This window comes from Rhipicephalus microplus, chromosome 5, assembly GCF_043290135.1.
Source record: "Rhipicephalus microplus isolate Deutch F79 chromosome 5, USDA_Rmic, whole genome shotgun sequence".
NCBI lineage: Eukaryota > Metazoa > Arthropoda > Arachnida > Ixodida > Ixodidae > Rhipicephalus > Rhipicephalus microplus.
This window is the reverse complement of record NC_134704.1, coordinates 169,078,089-169,097,303: the sequence shown is the minus strand read 5'-3', so window position 1 is coordinate 169,097,303 and position 19,215 is coordinate 169,078,089. Positions and strand designations below refer to the sequence as shown.

Sequence of the window (19,215 nt, the reverse complement as noted above, 5' to 3'; positions counted from 1 at the left end):
CTGAGCTAGTTCGCTCTAGCCTGCTACTCTACACAGGTAATAAGGGAAAGGGGAAGGAAAGAGGGATGAAGATTGATGATGGGGACAAGAAGAGGTGGTGCGTATGTACAGTAGCCACTTAGCGTAGTACCCTACAATCTAGTTTCTAGTCCAGTGCTTTTTATAAAGTCTAGAACAGCCTTTGTAGCAGTTTTTGACACTGTTTCGTCGTTCATTGCTCACAATATGTGGCTTTCACCTAATGGTGTTCGTCCAATGCTTGCCAACGTTGCAGTTAGCATTTTTCTTTGCGCCACGTATAATGCACAGTCACAAATTATGTGAGCTATCGTTTCGCGCACTTGGCAGCGTTCACAATTTGGGCTGTCCGCACGGCCGATTAGGTGGGTGTAGTGGCGAGTGAAGGCGACGCCCAGGCGAATTCGGTGCAGTATATTAGCATGTCTTCGGCTGATTTTATCTGGCAGACGAAAAGTCATACCGGGGTCTGTTTCCCGCAGGAGCTTGTTCCGGTGATCTGGTAGCAACCAGTAAGTGGCAGCGCATTCGCGCATGAGTGATCTCAACAATGTGTTGACATCACCTCGCGAATAGGATACTTTGACGTACATAGGAGCGTTGTATATTGCCGCTCTTGCTTCGCTATCGGCTGTTTTGTTGCCAACCAGGCCGCAGTGTCCAGGAATCCATTGGAGTGTAATCATGTGACCGCTACTGTGTATTAGGTCAAATGCTTGGACGATTCCTAACGTTAACTCGTAAAATTGGCCTCTTCTTGAGCAAGAATGAATAGCTTGAAGCGCTGAGTTTCAATCAGACAGAATCGTCCATTTACGCGGTGCTTGGTCGTTCACAAATTTTATGGCTTCTTGTATAGCAACAAGTTCTGCAGCTAACGAAGATGACCTATGATCTAATTTGTACTGTCGGGAAATACCGAGTTGAGGGATCACGAAGCCTGCAGCTGAGGCGGATGAAGTTACGGATTCATCGGTGTAAATGTGCACAGAGTCGCTGTATCGGTCATCTAAATTTGCCAAGGTGAGTTGCTTGAGGGTAATATAAGAAACATGCGGCTTATACGAAATTCCACGTATGGGAAGGCACACCAGCGGTTTAGTGAATGTTCATGGAGGTACTGCAGGGATTACGGCAAGTGCAAAGCTTGAAGGGATCATGTGCGTATGCGTATCGAGGCATCGCGAATAGGTACAGTCTGGTCGGTCCACTTGTACTGAAGACAACGGGTGCTGTGCATGTCGGGTCAGCAGACGAAGGTGCACTAGAAGAGGCTCACAGTACGTGTAAACGTGTATAGGGTAGGTGCGTGACTCCTCTATAGTGCCAGAGGTAGATGTGCACCGTGGCAGGCCAAGGCATATTCTCAGTGCTCGTGCCTGAAGGCTCTCTAAAGTACGAAGGCACGTTGCCCACATGCTGGAAAGCACAGGTGAGCTGTACCTTACATAGCCCACAAACAATGCCCTGTATAACTGCAGAAGACTTTTTTTCGAAGGGCCCCATCTCAGTCCCCGATAATGAGAGCAGGTGCGTAGCATTGTATGTTCTCTTAAGTACGCATTTCCTTGCACCTCTTTCTCGCTTTTACGCGCGCTTTGGAAACTCTTTCCCGATTTAGAAAAGGCAAAAAAGGATTCAGCAACAAAAGTTTCAGTTGGCCTTCTACAAAAGTTTTAAATAACGAATGTCCCGCGTACAGACCTTATTTACTTGGGGCAGGGATCATGCACCCACCTGAAACCGCAACTATGCGCGGGCTCAGTTTCAGTTGAGAAGATAGTGCACACAGGGCCCGATTACAGTTATCGCTTTCTATTTCTTAAGGCAAAGCTCGAAGGTCCTCCAAGTTTTATGGCAAAAGCTGTTATGAGCTCAGAACACGGGTCGCGTGCGATGCCGCAGTGGTCCACCACCGCCGCCGCCGCTGCCGGTATCCTTAACCAGTATCAGAATAAATAAAGAACATCCTTAAATAAAGAAAAACACTTAGGGCACAATTATATTCGAACGCCGCTCCCCTGCGTGACAGCCCAGTATTCTATTATAGGCAGGCTTGATGTCGCTAAAAGAATCGCGTTATTATGAGTAAAGCAATTAAAAACATCAAAGGATCAAGCAGGCGACACACAATGCCATTTGCACAACATGTGGGTCGCTCATTGCTGCAACCTACTAATAAACTTGTTCTTGATCACCTAATAACTGTGGCGCGTACCTACTTCAGGCATTATGCTTTATCGGCGTCAGACGCTGCATGAAAAATTGCAGAAAACTCCCAACAACTGGGCAGCGGATACCACGTTTCTCAAAAGAATAAGGAATGATAGCATTGTGAACGCTGGCCTACAACACAAAATTTATCATCATTATTGGCGTTGTGAGTACCCAGCAAGTGTGCTTGTGGCAGTTATTAAAAGATTGTTCAGAAAGGGCTCGAAAAGACGGCTCATCTACATTTTGCTGTGATTTTGCTTCGCTTTCCAGGCAAGCTTGCTGTTAAGGAGTCTCCAAAAATCTATAAGACGACCAAGTTCTGAAACTGAAGCCAGGCTGAATTTCACGAGAGGGAAAGCAAGCCAAAATACTCTTTATTTTCGAATTATCTATATTAAACAAAGCAATTCTTTATTGTAAATTGCGCCTAGAAAAGCAGCAGTCAGTCAAACGTGAAGCAAATCTCGCACAAATTTCAATGAAACTGAGCTACGTCGACAATCATGAGCGAAACAATCAACAAGGCAGACTCCAATCTTGTTCATCTTCATCGGTGTCCAAGATGATTTGCCATCGTGCTTTCGATTGACTGGCAGTTTTCCTTGGGTGAATTCGTGCCTGTAATAAAGTACACGATGGCGTAGAGGAGAACTCAAATGGAAGGAGTAAGAATTCAAGTTTCTCAATTCCTTCTTCCTTTTATATCTTGGTATTAGGTTTGCACTGTGCCATAATATCTTTCTTTAGCTCCTAAACAATGTCCACAAATAGAAGTCAGTTAAGACAAATAACGTTTTGTACGGATAAATTTCTATAGGGAATTATTGAGCAGAAATAACGCGACATAAAACGAACTAAAATTAGGAAGAGCGGAAGCATTTTGGATTCCTTCAACCGACGTCAAGAAAGAGAAGTGATTTCCTAGTAATAAAGGTGGCGAATCTTTTTTTCAGCAAAGAACACTCACTCTACAGGTTAAGTCATCGCCATTGAACTCATAAAATTGAACTTAACCAACTGAACCACAACATTGCTATTGATAATGTCACAAAAGATTGTTAACGTGAAAGAAGTGCATGTTACACTGAAATAGCGGCGTGGGCATAGTTGTCGTTGATCGTGGCAAAAATGCGTCTTGTCCGTAAATGAAAAGTTGACAAATATACAAACGAAAAATTTTTCCTCGCATCTGCATGTATCACAGTAAACGTCGTCGAACGACAATAGTCTTGCGGCAGGAGAGAGTAAAAAAACGTTCATTTGATGTGCTGAGTGAAAAAATCTGTGGATCGTATTCTGGAGGCGTTGTGTTAGTGTCTCGATCCGTGCAATGGAGAGAAAAGAGCACATCGAAGCACAAGAGCCACGAGCGCTATCTGGCAGTTATCTTCGGAAGCGAAGGGTGCCGTGCGTGCCTCTCTCGGAAGCGACAAGGTGTAGAACGCGAAGCGACGGGTTGGTGCCACTGCTGTGTCGTCTTAGCAATGCATGGAAACACTTCCCTTTTTGTCGATAGAATTGGTTTGTCAACGCAGCATGATAAACACTACAGCCCTTAGAATTACTTATGTATGCCTTCAATTCTATAAAGGTGGTCTAGAGCATGGATGTTTTGTTATTGCGCCGTCCAATTGCGCAATAATACCCGTTCAATTGACAACCGCACAAGTATGAAAGCTGACACTTGAGGAATATTGGTGGGCGCTGCGGATGAGGTTAAATTTTGTCCGCTCCGGGTGTTGTTTTGGCAGACAAACATACAAAAGTACACACAGACAGAGAGACTAAAATGTTTGCGTCGAGAGAGAGAGAAAAAAAACGTCTTTTTTCATAAAGGTATGGGGAAGAAGGGCGTGGCAGTAATCACTATTCCGGAGTCCCTAGGATGACTCCAGTGACAACGCAGGCCCACTGTGTGTTAGTTCGGAAGACCTTGGGACGTCCATCCCGAAGAGCATTGTCCCACAGCTCTAGGATACGCAAAGGGTGAAGAAAAGCAGGTAAGAGAAAAAAGATGTTCACAGTGCGCTTGATCAAGACATGGAAGATCGTGGGTGGGTTTCCACAGCCGGGGCAACGGTCGGCATAGCCCTGCAGGTGGAACTTATGACGAGATACAAGACTGTAGAGATGGGGGTTTCAGTCTGTAGCTGCCGTAACGCTACTGCCTCCTCTCGCGAGAAAGATGGCGGTTTGGCGCTGTGAGTGTGACAGACGTTCCTATAGTGACGAAGAATGTCGTTGTAAGTCAGAAGAAAATTATGGCTTTCCGAAATGGTCGCCTTGCCCTGCCAGGCCATCTGGGCGGAAATTTTGTGGGCAACAACAAGTGCGTGTTCATTGCCTGGCAGAGACACTTACCAGGAATCAAGAGTAAGTGGATGTGAAAATACTGACTCGGTACTTTTCGCATCCACTTACTGTGGGCATCTGGTCATGCCTCCAGTACCCCAAGAAAGACTATCGTCTTTGATAACGAGAACTTCTAGTCCCAAGAGAGGATGAGCTCAGGTTGCTTGTGTGGCAAACAGCTCTTCTACCACACAGCAGCGAGATGTGTTGAAACTGCTTTGAAAAAAAAGACTTCCTCATCGCCCTGCAGATGAGCCAGGCTTAATATAGCATGCATTGCATTGAAGAATCGTGGAGTCACAGCAGGCGCCGAAACGCTGAAGTCTTGCAACGATTGGGTGTTTTAAAGGCACATACTTTAGTAGCCAAAGACCTCCAAGAAATGTTCTGAGGTAGCCTTACAGACGGATAGTGTCACTTTAAATGCTCTGTAAAAGGAAGAATTATTGATGTATTGGGCACTTAGCAATTTCATTTCCACTCTAAATTTAAGAATAGTTTGAAATGAGCCAATTTTAGGAGCACAAGCATTTGTTACCATACGGAATGTTTGATGCGTTCACCAAAATTGAAGCAGGTTAGCAGTTTAGAAGGTTATGCGCACGATGCAAGATTATGCTATTGTAACCTACTCTTGAAAGCTAAAATGAAGCCTCTTGGAATTTTGGTACATTTGCTACGGTTGAGACATCTTTTTTGAGCTAAATAAAGTCCAAACGTAAGGTTCTAATTTATGAGCTCAAACCTCATTTTAATCTAGGCTTCCCACGATTCTGGCCATATAAAAATTACGCCGCAATACATGTTTAAGGTATTTGGCGACATGAGGACAGTGGTAAAATTTCTTAGAGCAATCTCGATCATAGTATTCATAGGCAAAGAAATTATTCTCTCTCTTTGTGATGTAATAGCACGAGTTGTTCTTGAGCCCAGGATCTCTAGCCAAGAAATTCAACGGATTTAAAATTGCACACACAAAATATATTTACAGTAAAAATGCATGCTGAAGGCGCTTAGCCACAGTTAGGCTGTCCTGTGCAGTCTTTTTCTAAACGCGTGTCTTAATGAAAGTCTGTCTCCGTGTTTGCCCATGGCTACTTGGACACTGCTCTTTAGGAATGGTGCGCCACAGGCGCAGTGGTGTCCTCAACAGAGTCAGTCCACGCCATAAGACGGGTGTCAATCGCACGGCAGTAGAGCAACAGTAGCTTATCAGCCACCAGACTCGTCCGGCAGCACACCAAGGTCGGGCCAGTCACCTGGAATGGCAGCCGAAATAGCGTCCCACAGCAGACCGGTACTTCCAGCCACTCTGGGTGGCGGCAGGAACCGTGACACCTTGCCTGAACCCTGATCCAGTCGCCCAGCTGGACTGCAGGCCTCCTCCGTCAGTTGTCCAGCTGTCCGAGACGGCAGCAGGATCAGCAGTGCACCACCTGGTCCCTGGACCAGGCACCCAGCTGGATTTCATGAACACAACAGCATGCCGAGAACGTCGACGAGTTCTCCGGATCGGACGTCCAGCGGAGAATTGCCTTGATCGCTGCTCTGCCTCGAATGCTGCCACGCGCACTTTTCTTCTTGTTCTTGTTGACCTTCACTCGCGGTTCATACCCAGGGGGGGTGGGGTTGATTGGCAAATACTTGAGTAATCTTATAAATTGCTATTCAATTTTAGCGTAAAGAAACCTCTAAAATGAAAACGTTAAACATTTTAGAACGAAATTTTGATGTTCCTATTATGAAGTTTTTGTGCTAGTAATAGATAATAACCAATATCAAAACCTATCGTTAAATAATGTTACACGTGTGTAGACCCAGAAGAATAATAAGATTAATTTGTTAATTCTGCACTGCCTCGCAAACATTCGCACTGGCAAACCCAGAAATAAAGGCTCGAAAGGACAGAATCACGAGCATAGATAAATTTAGTGTAATAGCACCGAAACTAACTTCCAAGTTATTTTTACGAGTTGTAGTGAATCGCGCACATGTAAATAAATGATGATCCATTGTGTCTGATGCATCAACGATAGCGCATATTGGAGAAAGAGCCCAACCAGGCCTGTGTTGGTAGAGATTTAGTTTCGTCACCTTAAAACACAGCATCGTAATAGCGACTTCTAGTTTACGTGTGTCACAAAAGGATCAGCGCCAGTGATCTATTAAGTGCAGTTATTCTGTGGAATTTGTGAGTAATGTACCAGCAATTCTTTCCGTAATGTAACGTCTGTGAAATCGCGCAGCCGTTACGTAATCGGTTGGAGAAAAACACGGTAAAGTTAGCCCCCTCATTCGTGACTTCGCTGAGGAATCGGTCATTTCGTTTAGGAGCAACCCTTTATGACACTGAACTAGTTTGAATGTAGCTTTTCTTAATTGCAGAGTTATTAATGCACTCAACGCCTTTATCATGTGCAATTCATCACGAACGATAACATTAGTGCAAAGAGACAAATAATCTGTACTTATAAGAGCGGATGAAATTTGTCGTTTAACTTTCGTAATGCGAGCACCACTGCCAGAAACTCGGCGAAAAAAACGAGTATGAAATCTTGTAGTCGGAGTTAATAGGAACAATCCACGTTCAAGCTAAATATACCAACCGCTGACTTTTCGTCACACTGTGATGCATTTGCAACAATAAGTAAACTGGTTTAAACGCTCTCCAAGTGTTCTTGCCCTAAACCACCTTAAGTGTGATGGGGGAATAACTTTGCATTATTAGGGAAAATGTCATCAAAGTGAGTATTCACATGGGGTGATTAATCGCTAGCTGGCCTTATCTCGCAGATACGTAGAGTGCCGGCCACTGTTAGGGCGAACGCGCGAGCACGTGGCCGCGCATCGAAATGAACATTCACATGCGTGGCAGTGCCTGAAGGACCGGCTTCGCGTCGTCTGCTACAATGCTCGTGCTCTTAAGCGCACCAAGCTTGCGGTGCCGTGAGACAAACCTCGGTGACACTGTCATGCATTTCCTGCTGCCAATACAGCCTTTATTAAGTGTGAATACACTTTATAAGCGACCCCAAACCATCCACCGCCGTTGGCGGCGTACGCAGTCTTCTCTCTATCTTTAAAAGAACGAGGACTTGGTGGGCCGCAGCGCGACGCTCTACCGAATTAGCCACGGACGTGACGCTGATATCGGTGTCAGTAACGCGCCTTATACCCCCTCCCCCTTCGCTCGCTCCTCCGCTCTCCTCGCTCGCTGCAGCTGCGGGTGCACCCCTCTCTCTCGCGCGCCCGCCTTCTCTCTCAGTCTCCCGTTGAGAGCGGGTCGTGAGGGGGAGTAAAGTTAAAATCCGTTGGCATTCGCCAGTGAGTTAACGTAAACTCCCCCGTGTGATAAAATTGCAATTCCCAGAAACCATTACACCATAAAGGCACCATAGTGTGATTAATAAATATAATATTGCAAATTATTAAATACCCCTCATAGCATCACCCCGTGTATTCGCACTTAACCATGTTCACCCTCGGGGAAATGCTTGGGAGTTTTTTTTTTTTTAGTGTTGCAACTTGGAGGCTACCAGATTATGAACGCTAGTAGGGTACTTCAAAATGGAAATACTTTCAAAAATACAATTTTGTGATTGTGACTAGAAAGTAATAAAAAGTTATTTTCGACTAGAAAGTGTCAAAGAAAAATCTTCATCTTTTAAAAATAACTCACAAGAACACGTTAGCACACAAATTTCCATGTCTACTCTAACGACCATAGTGAGTTTAGGAACTTTTCGTGCATTTTCTTAGAGAGCTTGTTGAGCGGTGTTCTGTGGCTGTTGTTATATGGTCTTGAACGCAGGCGTGTGGCGGCGTGAGCGAAATTATCTGATAATATATAAACAGCTGGAGTGTTTTACTTTGAAACGTAAAGATCAATAAATAGACTGAAAATGTTTTGCACAGTAAAACATAAAATTAATTTAAGTGTTTGACAGGCACAAATATTTGTTTTTCACGTGAAAAACAAAGCACACTTTGTAGTTGTAGGAAAAACTAACAAGAATCGATGGGGAGTTTATTCATAAACGAAAACGGCCAGGAATTTCCATGGCTAAAACAAAATGACATTACGACACACTGCAGATACTTCTTGTAGACGTCGCAGCAGGATGGTGAGCGAAATGGCGGGTCTACATTTTTGTGACACGAAATCAAGAAGAATCGCGGCGTTGTGATAAAGACAACCATGAGTGCTTTTTCACTTCAGTACCCTGTAGCTTCTCCGGCAGCGTCAATGACAGCTTGAATCTTGCCTGGCAGGAAGCAGTGCAGGGATGCGGAAAGGCTGCTCTAAGCTGCTTCCATTCGTCTTCAAGTTGTTAGGTTTGGCCTGGGGATTCATCTCTCAATCCCTTCGGCGCCCAGTCTTACCGACGCTGTCAAGTATTTGAGTGATTATTCCAGACCAGGCGGCGGGCAGAGGCGAGTTCACGTCCTTCAAAAGCGGACCTTTTGTCGTCGCTTCAAGCAGAAGCGGTGACTAATGGACTCGGCGACTCATCGGGCGACGGCAAAGCTGTCGTGGCCGGCGCCGGAGCTGACAGAGGAGCGGTGCTCCCTTTTGATCCGCAATCACCAAGCCGACCGGCCGACTGCCTATGCTCGTCAGGCACTGTACGTGCTAGCCGGAGGACCAAGACGTCGTGTCGCCAAGACGCCATTAGCCGTTCGAGAGAGGCCAACAAAGACGGCGTCTTTCTGAATGAGACCGCGACGGACGGCGCACGCAGATCGCCCCGCTAATTGGGCGAGCTGTGCAGTGGGCCATTTGAAGTATGCGGCCAGGATCGTGGGAACGCTCGTCTAACGGCACACCCACGACGAGGACCAGCCCTGCTGGCGCCACCACCGTGCAGTGTTCACGTGGACCTTGTATGCTCGCCTCCCTCACCTGTGTGTGCGTGATTGGTGTTCGGCTCTGAGAGGAGGAGCCCGACAGGGCATAAAACGACGCGGAGAGTGCTGGACATTGCGCTCTCTGAACCTTGCTCTGAACTATGTAGTGTTCAACCACCACGCTCGTGGTTTGTTGAACCACTATCCCTTCTTTTCTGTAAATAAGTGTAAATAATGTCATAAACCTCTGTTGTGTTTCTCGTATCCTCTTGTCAGCGTTCAGTTCCTCCATCCGGATGCTATCACCGGCAACATCTTCCTTCCCATCTCTAACAACTGGTGGCAGCGGTGGGATGCCATCAGCGAGCGACCTTCCTTCCCACATCTTACAACTGGTTGGCAGCGGTGAGATCGACTTCACGACATGGTGCTGTGCTGTGGTGAGTGCTTGGTCTTTGCTTTGACTTTCCAGGCTTCAATTGTGTGAGTTTATTATAAGCTGGATTGTGTGTGGGTTAGGGAGATTACCTTTTGTGAGTTTTGAGTGGTAGGGATCCCCTAATTATGTGTGAGATGCAGGACCAAAGTACAACGGCAATCATGTCGTGGAAGGCAATGCTAAGAGATGAACTTTTGTGTGTGAGTAAGCATCTAGGCATTGAAATAGAGGAAAGAATGGGCAGGACAACGATTTGGATGCTGATCTCGCAAAAAGCTAGTGAGGAGGATATTAAAAACGCAGTAGAGATTTTTGAAAAGCAGGAAACTGAGAAACAAGAAAAGAAAATAAGGGATAGAAAAGAGCGGCTCGATCAATTGGAACAGAAAATCGAGGCAATGAGGCGAAAGAGTCAGCCATTCGAAACTGTAGCGCACGAGAAGTGCGATAATCAAATGATTGAGGTGCAGTTTAGAGCCAAAGAGAAGGCTAGCACACGTGAACATCGCAGAAGATTCAAAGGCGAATCTACACTGTAAACAGAAATAAGCCGAGATGGGAGTAAATGACCTTGTCCTCTAGCGCACGCCCAGATGGGAGTTTTATAAACCTCTCCGTTGGGAGTAAAAAATTTACTCCCCATCAGTAGGGGGTTTTTGCATGGTGCCAGGGGGGTTTTTATTGACTTCCATTGGGGAACTTTTTCAGGTCAGTATGGGAGTAAATTTTTTGCATCGACAAAAAAAAAATTACGTCAGCAGCTGTCCCATGCGCAAGCGAAACTTTAATTACATAACATTTAATGCACACAACAATAATTACAGTACACAAACATTATATTACAACACTCGCACTCACCACAACTTGCCACACGCAGTACACACCTACCATATAGTCACCGGGTATATATATGCACCACATTTTTACCTCCCATGTCGCCCTGGTGAAAGCCTTTTTTCGCTAATAATTAGGCAATAAATACGCACGGCGTAAGTATGAACTTGCGGTGGTCTGATGTAAGCACTTCAACACACATGCCTTTTATCCTAAGCCTGCCTAATATTTATTATTTTTTTACTATAGCGAAAAAGTTTCATCAGTTGACGCTCTGTCGTACGGGCTGAATTTGCATTAGCAGTACTGTTTGTGGACCCGTAAAATGCACGGAATTATACACAAAGTGCGCGCGGCCTTGAATGAACACATTAACGAGGCACATTTAGCAGCTCCAGCGATGAACCGAGGTAGACCGCCGCTGCCGCGTTCGACGACTAGGCCTCACTCACGAGTACGGCACGGTGATTCGATGAATGACAGCTGGCGATCACAAAATGATTGCTGATGTGCAGTTTACGTCTCGTTTTTCCCATGCACAGAAATAGATGTCCGCTATCCACGCACTTTAAGCTACGGAGCGATAGACTTAAACGAATGAGACGGTTCGCAGTCGCTGTTCCCGTTGCTCGCATGCATTGCATGTATAGCTCGCAGAGCTCGCCACGGCGGTCGGTGCGCAGTGCGAGCTCGATACGATGCCGGCTTGATACCGACGCCATAGCGAGGCCTTCCTACCGCTTAGATGTTGCAGCCGGTGAAATACCGGTGACACTCCGAGAACCCACTATCGGCGGAGACGGGGCGAGCGCGTCGCCGGTGCAACTCTCAGACCGGTTGCCGGCCAGCCTGCCGTAGTCGAGCGAAGCCTACTTCGAACCGCTTCGAAGTTTTACGGTGCAATCGCTGACGATAGTACTCCGCCTCGTTCGGCGCTCGCCTTGTAGTTAGTCATTGACAGCTGCAATGACAAGGCGCAGAAGGCTGTTATACATCCCAGCAGCCTTCATTTTCTGTGAAGCACATTCTTTGCATCGCCGGTGGTCGGTGCTAGGGTGCCTGAATGGTTTCCCTCGCCCGCCGCTCCTTGCAGGGTGGGGACATTGTTTGACGGGGTGCTCGCCGCCGCGACCGGTTTTTCCTGACGGCCGCCGCCATTGCAGATCTCACTTCGCATAGCGACGGGAGCAAAGAAGGAGCTGTGGCCGCTCTGTCATATACTTTTTTAGGGAAATGACTGGGTGCTGCGTGCCCATGTGCACGAACAACTCCAGAAATGGTTGGAAACTCTACCATTTTCCGACAGAGCCCAAAAGAAGGCTGCTATGGATGGTGAAGATTAAGCGAGACAAGTGGCAGCCTACGAAGTCCTCGTGTGTATGCAGTGTGAGTATCCCGACATGTGTTCTTTTCTCGTCGAGAACTTTGAAACTTGTTTTTTTAAATGTGTATACGTGTCTGTGGGTCACTTTGTCGGTGCTGTAAACGCTTCACGTCTAAGTTGCAGTTTTTCTCTCTTTTTTTGCGATCTCTAAAAGTGCAGCTATGGAAACGTGTGGCGCAGCCGCAGTATTTGAAGTTTGTACCAGTTTTTAGTCACTATATGTATAAACAAAATAGGCTGCTTGTTATTAAATTGCGTATTTACAGAAAAGTGTTTTTCATTCGTTTATTGCAAATCACGAAATTCAATAAAAGTTGTGTGGTATACTGTGTCTTTCTAGTAATTCTGTCTAGGCTAAGCTAAGCTAAAATTCATGGTTCATAACGGACTTACAGGCACATTTTGAAGCAAGCCATTTCGAGCAGCACCGAGCTGACCAGTGGATAAAACTGAAGCCGAACGCTGTGCCAACGGTGTTCCCTTTCAGGGGTAAGTTACTGTTTCACTGTGCGTCAAAGATTCTGTATGAACCTAACAGGTGGCAACAGTACAAGGCTAAAATGATTTAGTTTCAAAAATTAGGATGATCCGTGGAATTCCTCGTTTGAGGATATTAAGAAAGTCGGGGTACGTGCCTGCGACCTGAGAAAAGGCATATGTCTGCAACCTATAATACTGCTAAAATCCAGTACAGGCCTGTGATTAGAGCTGGCTACCTTGTAATACTTGCAGCTTGTGACTGTCCTTTTTTGCACTGCAGGCTTGCCTCCACAAAGGAAGGCGCCAAAGGACAGGGCAGGACCTGCTGTGTTGCCTGATGCATGCCAAGAAACACGCGGTGACAACTCTACGGCCATTAATTGTACGCCACTCACAAGTGCACAGGCGAATTTAAATTCACGCACAGACAGTCTTGGCGCACAGCAACCGCAAAGCTGCAATTCTCAGACGCCTGATTCAGTACCGCACATTATGGAAAGGGAAGAAGTTGTGATCTCGGCCGATGCACCTGACGGGGCACGTGAAAACAAGCAGTTAAATAAGCAGCTCTCCGATATGGGCAGAAAATACACTCAGCTACATCAAGTCCATCGGAAAGCCACCTCAACCATTCAAGCACTAAAAAAACAGGTGAAAAAATTGGAAACCAAAATGGAATTATTCGGACAGCGTTTGAAATTCCTCAATGATGACCAGCTGCAGGCTCTTGGGCGCCAGAGTAATAAGGGAAGCACTTGGTCTGCAGAAACAATCAAGCAGGCGCTTCAGATTAAGTTTTCCTGTGGAAAAACTGGTTACCAGACACTAAGAAATCTGGGCTACCCCTTGCCATCCGGAAAAACCCTTGCACGTCGCCTTCAGGGCCTCAAGTTTCTTCCCGGAATTTTGACGGAAGTCATCGATGTTCTCAAAATCAAAGCAGAGAACATGCAAGACATTGAAAAAGACTGTGCTTTGTTCTTGGATGAAATGGAGATTGCTCGCGGGTACGAGCTCGATCGCGCTGAGGATGTGGTGTTGGGGGGGCAAACTATGCCAGAAAATCCAGACGAACCTGCACATCACGCACTAGTGTTCATGGTAGGAGGCCTGAATACGAGATGGAAGCAAGTGATTGCCTACCACTTCACCGGAAGTCATGTAGAGGGTAGTATCCTCAAGGACTACGTCATGAAGATAGTGCAGCTCTGCGCGGAAATCTCTTTAAGAATCCGTGTCGTCACTTGCGACATGGGGGCTTCTAATCGGGCTATGTGGCGCGAGCTCGGATTCTCCAGCCACAGGAATTCCATTACTGTATGTTCAGTGCCTCACCCCTGTCTGGAAGACAAAGAATTGTTTTTCACAGCAGATGCTGCACACGTGCTGAAGAATGTCAAGTCACAGTTGCTTTCATCGGAAGTATTCTTTCTGAGTGATGCAACAGTATGCCAGCACAATCTGCCATCAAAAGAAGTGAACGTGGACCATGTGCGCAGTGTAATTAAGTATGATGCTGAACGAGAGCTGAAAGTCGCCCCGAGGCTCTCAGAGTTACACATTTCGCGAGGCCATTTCACAAAAATGAAAGTGGGAGTTGCTGTCCGCTTCTTCAGGGAAGCTCCTGCAGCGATTCGGTACCTAATTAAAGAGGACGCGATAGAGCCGGAGGCAGAGACAACAGCTTGGTTTCTAGAATTAGTATTCAACTGGTACACGCTAATGTCTTCCCGCCACCCATCAGTTGCTCTCAGCCTTCGAGACATGCGGAGGTACCACGAATCAATTGAGCTACTGAACTCGGCCCTCGAAGTTTTTCAAGGAATGAAGATGGGAAGCAAGGCACAGTGGAAGCCTTCGCAAGCAGGTTTCCTAATAACAACAAAAGTCGTTCTTCGTCTCCAAGACATTCTCTTGCGCAGTGAAGGATACGAATTCTTCCTCACGAGCAGAATCTTGCAAGACTGCCTCGAAAATTTGTTTTCGGTGGTGCGCATCAGGAAGCCTGTTCCTAACGCATATGACTTAAAGTGTGCCCTGAAGCTTGTGTGCGTGAGTCAGTTCCTTCATGCACCCGGAACGTCAAGCTACGAAGTCGACGATGCTAAGTACCTCGCCGACATGCTTGCAAAAGGCAAACAAGAGCACGGGGAGGTGGAAGCTGATGTCATTGATGACTCGGAAATTTTGTTCATTGAAGAACTTCAAGAAAACGAATGCAACATCCTTTTCTACATCGGCGGCTTCCTTTTAAAAGGTATGCTGAGTGTTGTAGCGGGATGCGGGCATTGTAATTCTGCCTTGTTAGGCTCAACTGAAAGCGAGCACGCAACTCTGACTATTCTGAAGGAGTACAGGAGTGAAGGTGGCAACCTCACATATCCCAGCAAGGATGTTTTGCTGACACTCAAGTCGTGTGAAGAGCATTTCAGGGGCATCATAAGTTGGAGTGAGGGCTTGCTGCGCTTAAGGTCCCCGTTGAAGGCCGTGACCGATTATTTGAACGAGATGGTGCGCCCTTGCGTAAAGACTTGCTCCGAGCACAGTGACGCCGTAGCAAAACTCCTTATTGCGAATTATGCAAGACTGAGGCTTCGCGTGCATTTGCGCCACGTTAGTTCAAACGGCGTCAATGAACACGGAAGCAAGACGTGCGCTGGGGTAAGCCTTCCGTGACCAGCCGAACTGGACCAGTCACTTATAAATTTTATTATTTTTTCTTTCAGAACACTTATTGTTTGATTAAAATATTTTGAGTTCATTGTGAACTGGCTAACCTCCCTGTCCTTTCTTCATCCTCCTCCTTAAGTTCATAGACATTTTTCTTATTTGTTATACAATATCACATTCTTAGATAAAAACAGCGTTGTGATCTTTAAGCTGACTAAGGTTGTGATCTTTGGAGAATGTTTATGGTAAGTTAATATTATTGCGGTCGAAGCAATACCGACACAGCGTCACAGAGGCAGAATACGAGAGTGATACTTCTCGGATAATTAGATTGCTCGCTTACATATATCTATGGAAAGTAGAAAAACTGAACAGGTATAGGGCATCAAAATCGTTATTACTGCATTTCATCTTGTATTTTCCAATAACTTAGTAAGATTTTTTTCTCAGTGGTCACATAAAAACGAGAGATTCAATTGATGTTTACGCTGTTTCACTATCTCAACCAGCTATAACAGAAAAATAGCTGTGTAACAAATCTGAATCTCATTCCCGCAAGATTATTCAGAGCTGCGAGGGCACGCAAGGCGGGGGAAAAAGCAGGATGAAGTAAGTTCAACGCGTACAATGCGAGCACTACTGAGTGGCTGGCACGCTGCACAGCCACTGAGGAGTGCGGTGAGTTTAGGTAACAGGAAAAGGCGTGCGCTTCATGAATTAATGTAGATTTATCCTGCAAACAGTCTCCAATGACAGACGCACATATTCAGACTGCTTTTTTATAGCGCGAAATACCATTTCTCGCACTAAACTCTTCTCAAACTCTCCTCATACGCGCGCGCAGGCAGTGTGTTTCGTTGGGGTGAGATATGTAATGGCGGACGCTCTAGCAGACGACGCGGTTGTCCCCACCCTGTACGGAGCGGCGGGCGAGGGAAACCATTCAGGCACCCTAGTCGGTGCTAGCTCGTAGCGCTTGCCGCGGTGGCCGGCGCGCAGTGCGAGTTCGATACGATGCCGGCTTAATACCGACGGCATAGCGAGGCCTTCCTACCGCTTAGATGTTACAGCCGGTGAAATACCGGTGACACTCCGAGAAGCCACTATCGGCGGCTTCTCGGCGGGGCGAGACGGGGCGAGTGGTCGCCGGCGCAACTCTCAGACCGGTTGCCGGCCAGCCTGCCGTAGTCGAGCGAAGCCTACTTCAGACCACTTCGAAGTTTCTGATGGTGAAACTCCAGGAGCAGCCGCTGACGATCGTAACAGCTTACTTTTGATACCATTCATTTATTCTTTGAAGTTTTTTGTTACTCGGCCCTTTGAAGCGCGGCATTCACGACGTTTCGTTGAGGAATCGGACCGAGGTGCAGCGTGGTTTAACGGTGCGAAATATATTGAAATGTTTCCAGTAAATACCAACTGGTCGTTGCTATTCTTCGCTGCACTTATAATTTCGTTGCCTGTTGACAGATGCTTACACGGTTAGCCACACAAAGCACATGTGTTTCACGCCGACGTGCAAACATATGCCCGTACACACACACACACACACACACACACACACACACACACACACACACACACACACACACACACACACACACACACAGAGAGAGAGAGAGAGAGAGACACGTCACGCCCAAAGAGGGTTTTTAAAGCTCCGATAGGGAGTTTGTAACCACGTGACCTGAAACTCGCCGGAGAGTTTAACAAGGTCATGTCGTTCATAAACTCTGTGATTAAGGAGGGGGCGTTTTACGATGACATGTGCCGAGTTCACTCCCTACCAGGGAGTAAATAATTGGGGCAGGGGAGTTTTGAGGGCTCATGTGCTGGAGAAACTCCCATCTCGGCTAACTTTTGCTTACAGTGTAGTTTGAGTGCTGGGAATGATGCTGCGCCAAGTAGAGAGGCCGACGAAGGCCAGAGCAAGTGCGACGAGGTGCTGTGCCAGTTAGCTGTTAGCGAAACAGCAAGGATAGCTGTAGACAATCTGGCACAGACCTCAACTGTGTTTGTCGCAACGGTGGATCTTGCAAACAGTGTGGAAGTACGCAAGGACACCGAAGAAAGCTCAGAAGCGGCGAAAGTAGGTAGCGGGGATATCAGTGCAGTCGAAGACAGCTCTAAGCAATGCGAGCTAGAGTGTTTGCAGGAAAGCAGCTGCACTGTTCCTAAGAGCGTCAACCTGTCCGCCGATCTAGAGTGTGAAATAGGTGGTTTTTTCAAAAATCATCTAGACGGAGCGGCGTCGACAGCTGACGAGTGTAGTGAGAGTGTTAGCCACCTTGAGCTGCGAGCAATAGGCTCAGAGACGAGTCGCAGGAACCGGCGCAGACGCAAGAGACGTCGCAAAGTCGCGAGTGAGACAAGCAGCTCTACGCATGTTCAGAAAAGTTTGAGGCCTATTAGCGCAGCAAGCAGAACTAGGCATTTTGCGTCAGTGACAAAGTTCATTTGTATACGTCTGAACTGCCGGACGAAAGAAAAGGGACCAGCGGGTCCATCGCAAATGAAATCAAATGGGAGGCGCCAGGTTAGTTGGGTGCGTGAGTACAAAGTTAAGACAAATGAATCGGCCCGACATGGCATCAGTGCTAAGAAATCGAACTGGCAAAATAGTGTAGCAGGTGGTACAGAAGAACCCTCGAGCTGTAGAGCAGCCGATGACGCAACCCGAGGCGAACTTCCTAGTTGTGAGAAAACGGGTCGCAAGCGCCGCCGTAGACAGGTGAAGGGTACGCGCGCGACAAAGCGAAGGCACAAAGGAGGAAGCAAGCATCGGGGAAAAAGGAAAGAGGGTGGCTCATCGGCCAGTTCAGCGAAGAGGCCTTTGTGGCGGGAAGTAAGGCGCCAGCGGCGAAAGGGTAAACCACAGCGCGCATTCGCGAGACGGTATGCGCAGTGGAGATTTAGGGCTTTTCATGGAAAAGAGTGTCGACGGGGTCCTAGAAGAAAGACCACAATAGCTAAACACTGCTCGGCTAGACCAAATAGGACCCCGTCGCTCTTTCCCTTGCATTGCTCGGGTTCCACCGCCGGATTGACAGAGGACGGCCGAAATCGCAAATGAGGCGTAGCGCTGCCGTTCAGCTTGTAGCACTTACGCGACTTTGCCTCGGGCGCCCTCGAAATCCGCCAAGTCCTCGACCGCCACGAGTGCGATTGAAGGGAGGGACAACTGTAAGCTGGTGAGTGAACAGGGGAGTGTTCTTAGTAGCATGCTTTTTGATTATTATTGGTTTTGAAGTAATACTCCTTTGTCCTCTCCCAGGCTAGTTTGTTTGGATACAGTTTTCCCGTCTAGATTTTCTAAGGGCATTGTAAATGTTTTTAGTTGAGTTGCAGGGAAATGGCCTATGGTTAGGTGTGCGATTGGTGTGCTGACGCTCTTTGGATGAGAGTATGATGTCGTGCTAGGGCGCACAGCAATGGGCGTTCTTTAAAAACATGGGCTGACATGAAACTAGATCCAGCACATGAGCGTGTTAGTACACGAGTTGCATTTACCTTTGTTATTTTAGTATGTGCTCAGGAATCAAGTGAAATTCTTTAGCTGAGCGTTATGTTATATCGAACGTTGAGATTAGAGATGCGTTTTAAGGATTTACACAGTTCGATATCTTGAGAAAATTTACGTTCAGATGAGGCTTTAAGGATACCTAGGTGAGAGAGCTATCACCTATGGTAAGGTGCGTGTGGGTATGCTAGCGCTTTTCGGATCAAAGTAAGATGTCGTGCTAGAGCGCACAGCAAAGTCATGTGCGTTCTTTAAAACCATGGGCTGACATGAAACTACATCCAGCAAAGGAGCGTGTTAGCAGACCAAGTTTACTTCGTTTTGTTGTTTTTGTGATCACTTAGGGATCATATATGATCACTTGAGCTGAAAGCACTGCGTTCACCAAAATTTTGAGACTAGATACATTTCTAGGATTTATAAGACGCAGTTTGATTTGATGTGAGAGAGTTT

The 19,215-nt window shown here is 46.7% G+C and overlaps 1 protein-coding gene across 1 annotated transcript; it reads left to right on the top strand.

Moving 5' to 3' along the window:
• The first annotated feature begins 11,800 nt into the window (after window positions 1–11,800).
• On the top strand, window positions 11,801–15,340 carry LOC142818019 (uncharacterized). Its single transcript, XM_075896191.1, has 3 exons — window positions 11,801–12,094; window positions 12,488–12,581; window positions 12,853–15,340. The coding sequence occupies exons 1-3, from the start codon at window positions 11,942–11,944 to the stop codon at window positions 15,246–15,248; spliced, it is 2,643 nt and encodes an 880-aa protein (XP_075752306.1). The 5' UTR covers window positions 11,801–11,941; the 3' UTR covers window positions 15,249–15,340.
• The last annotated feature ends 3,875 nt before the right edge of the window (window positions 15,341–19,215 follow it).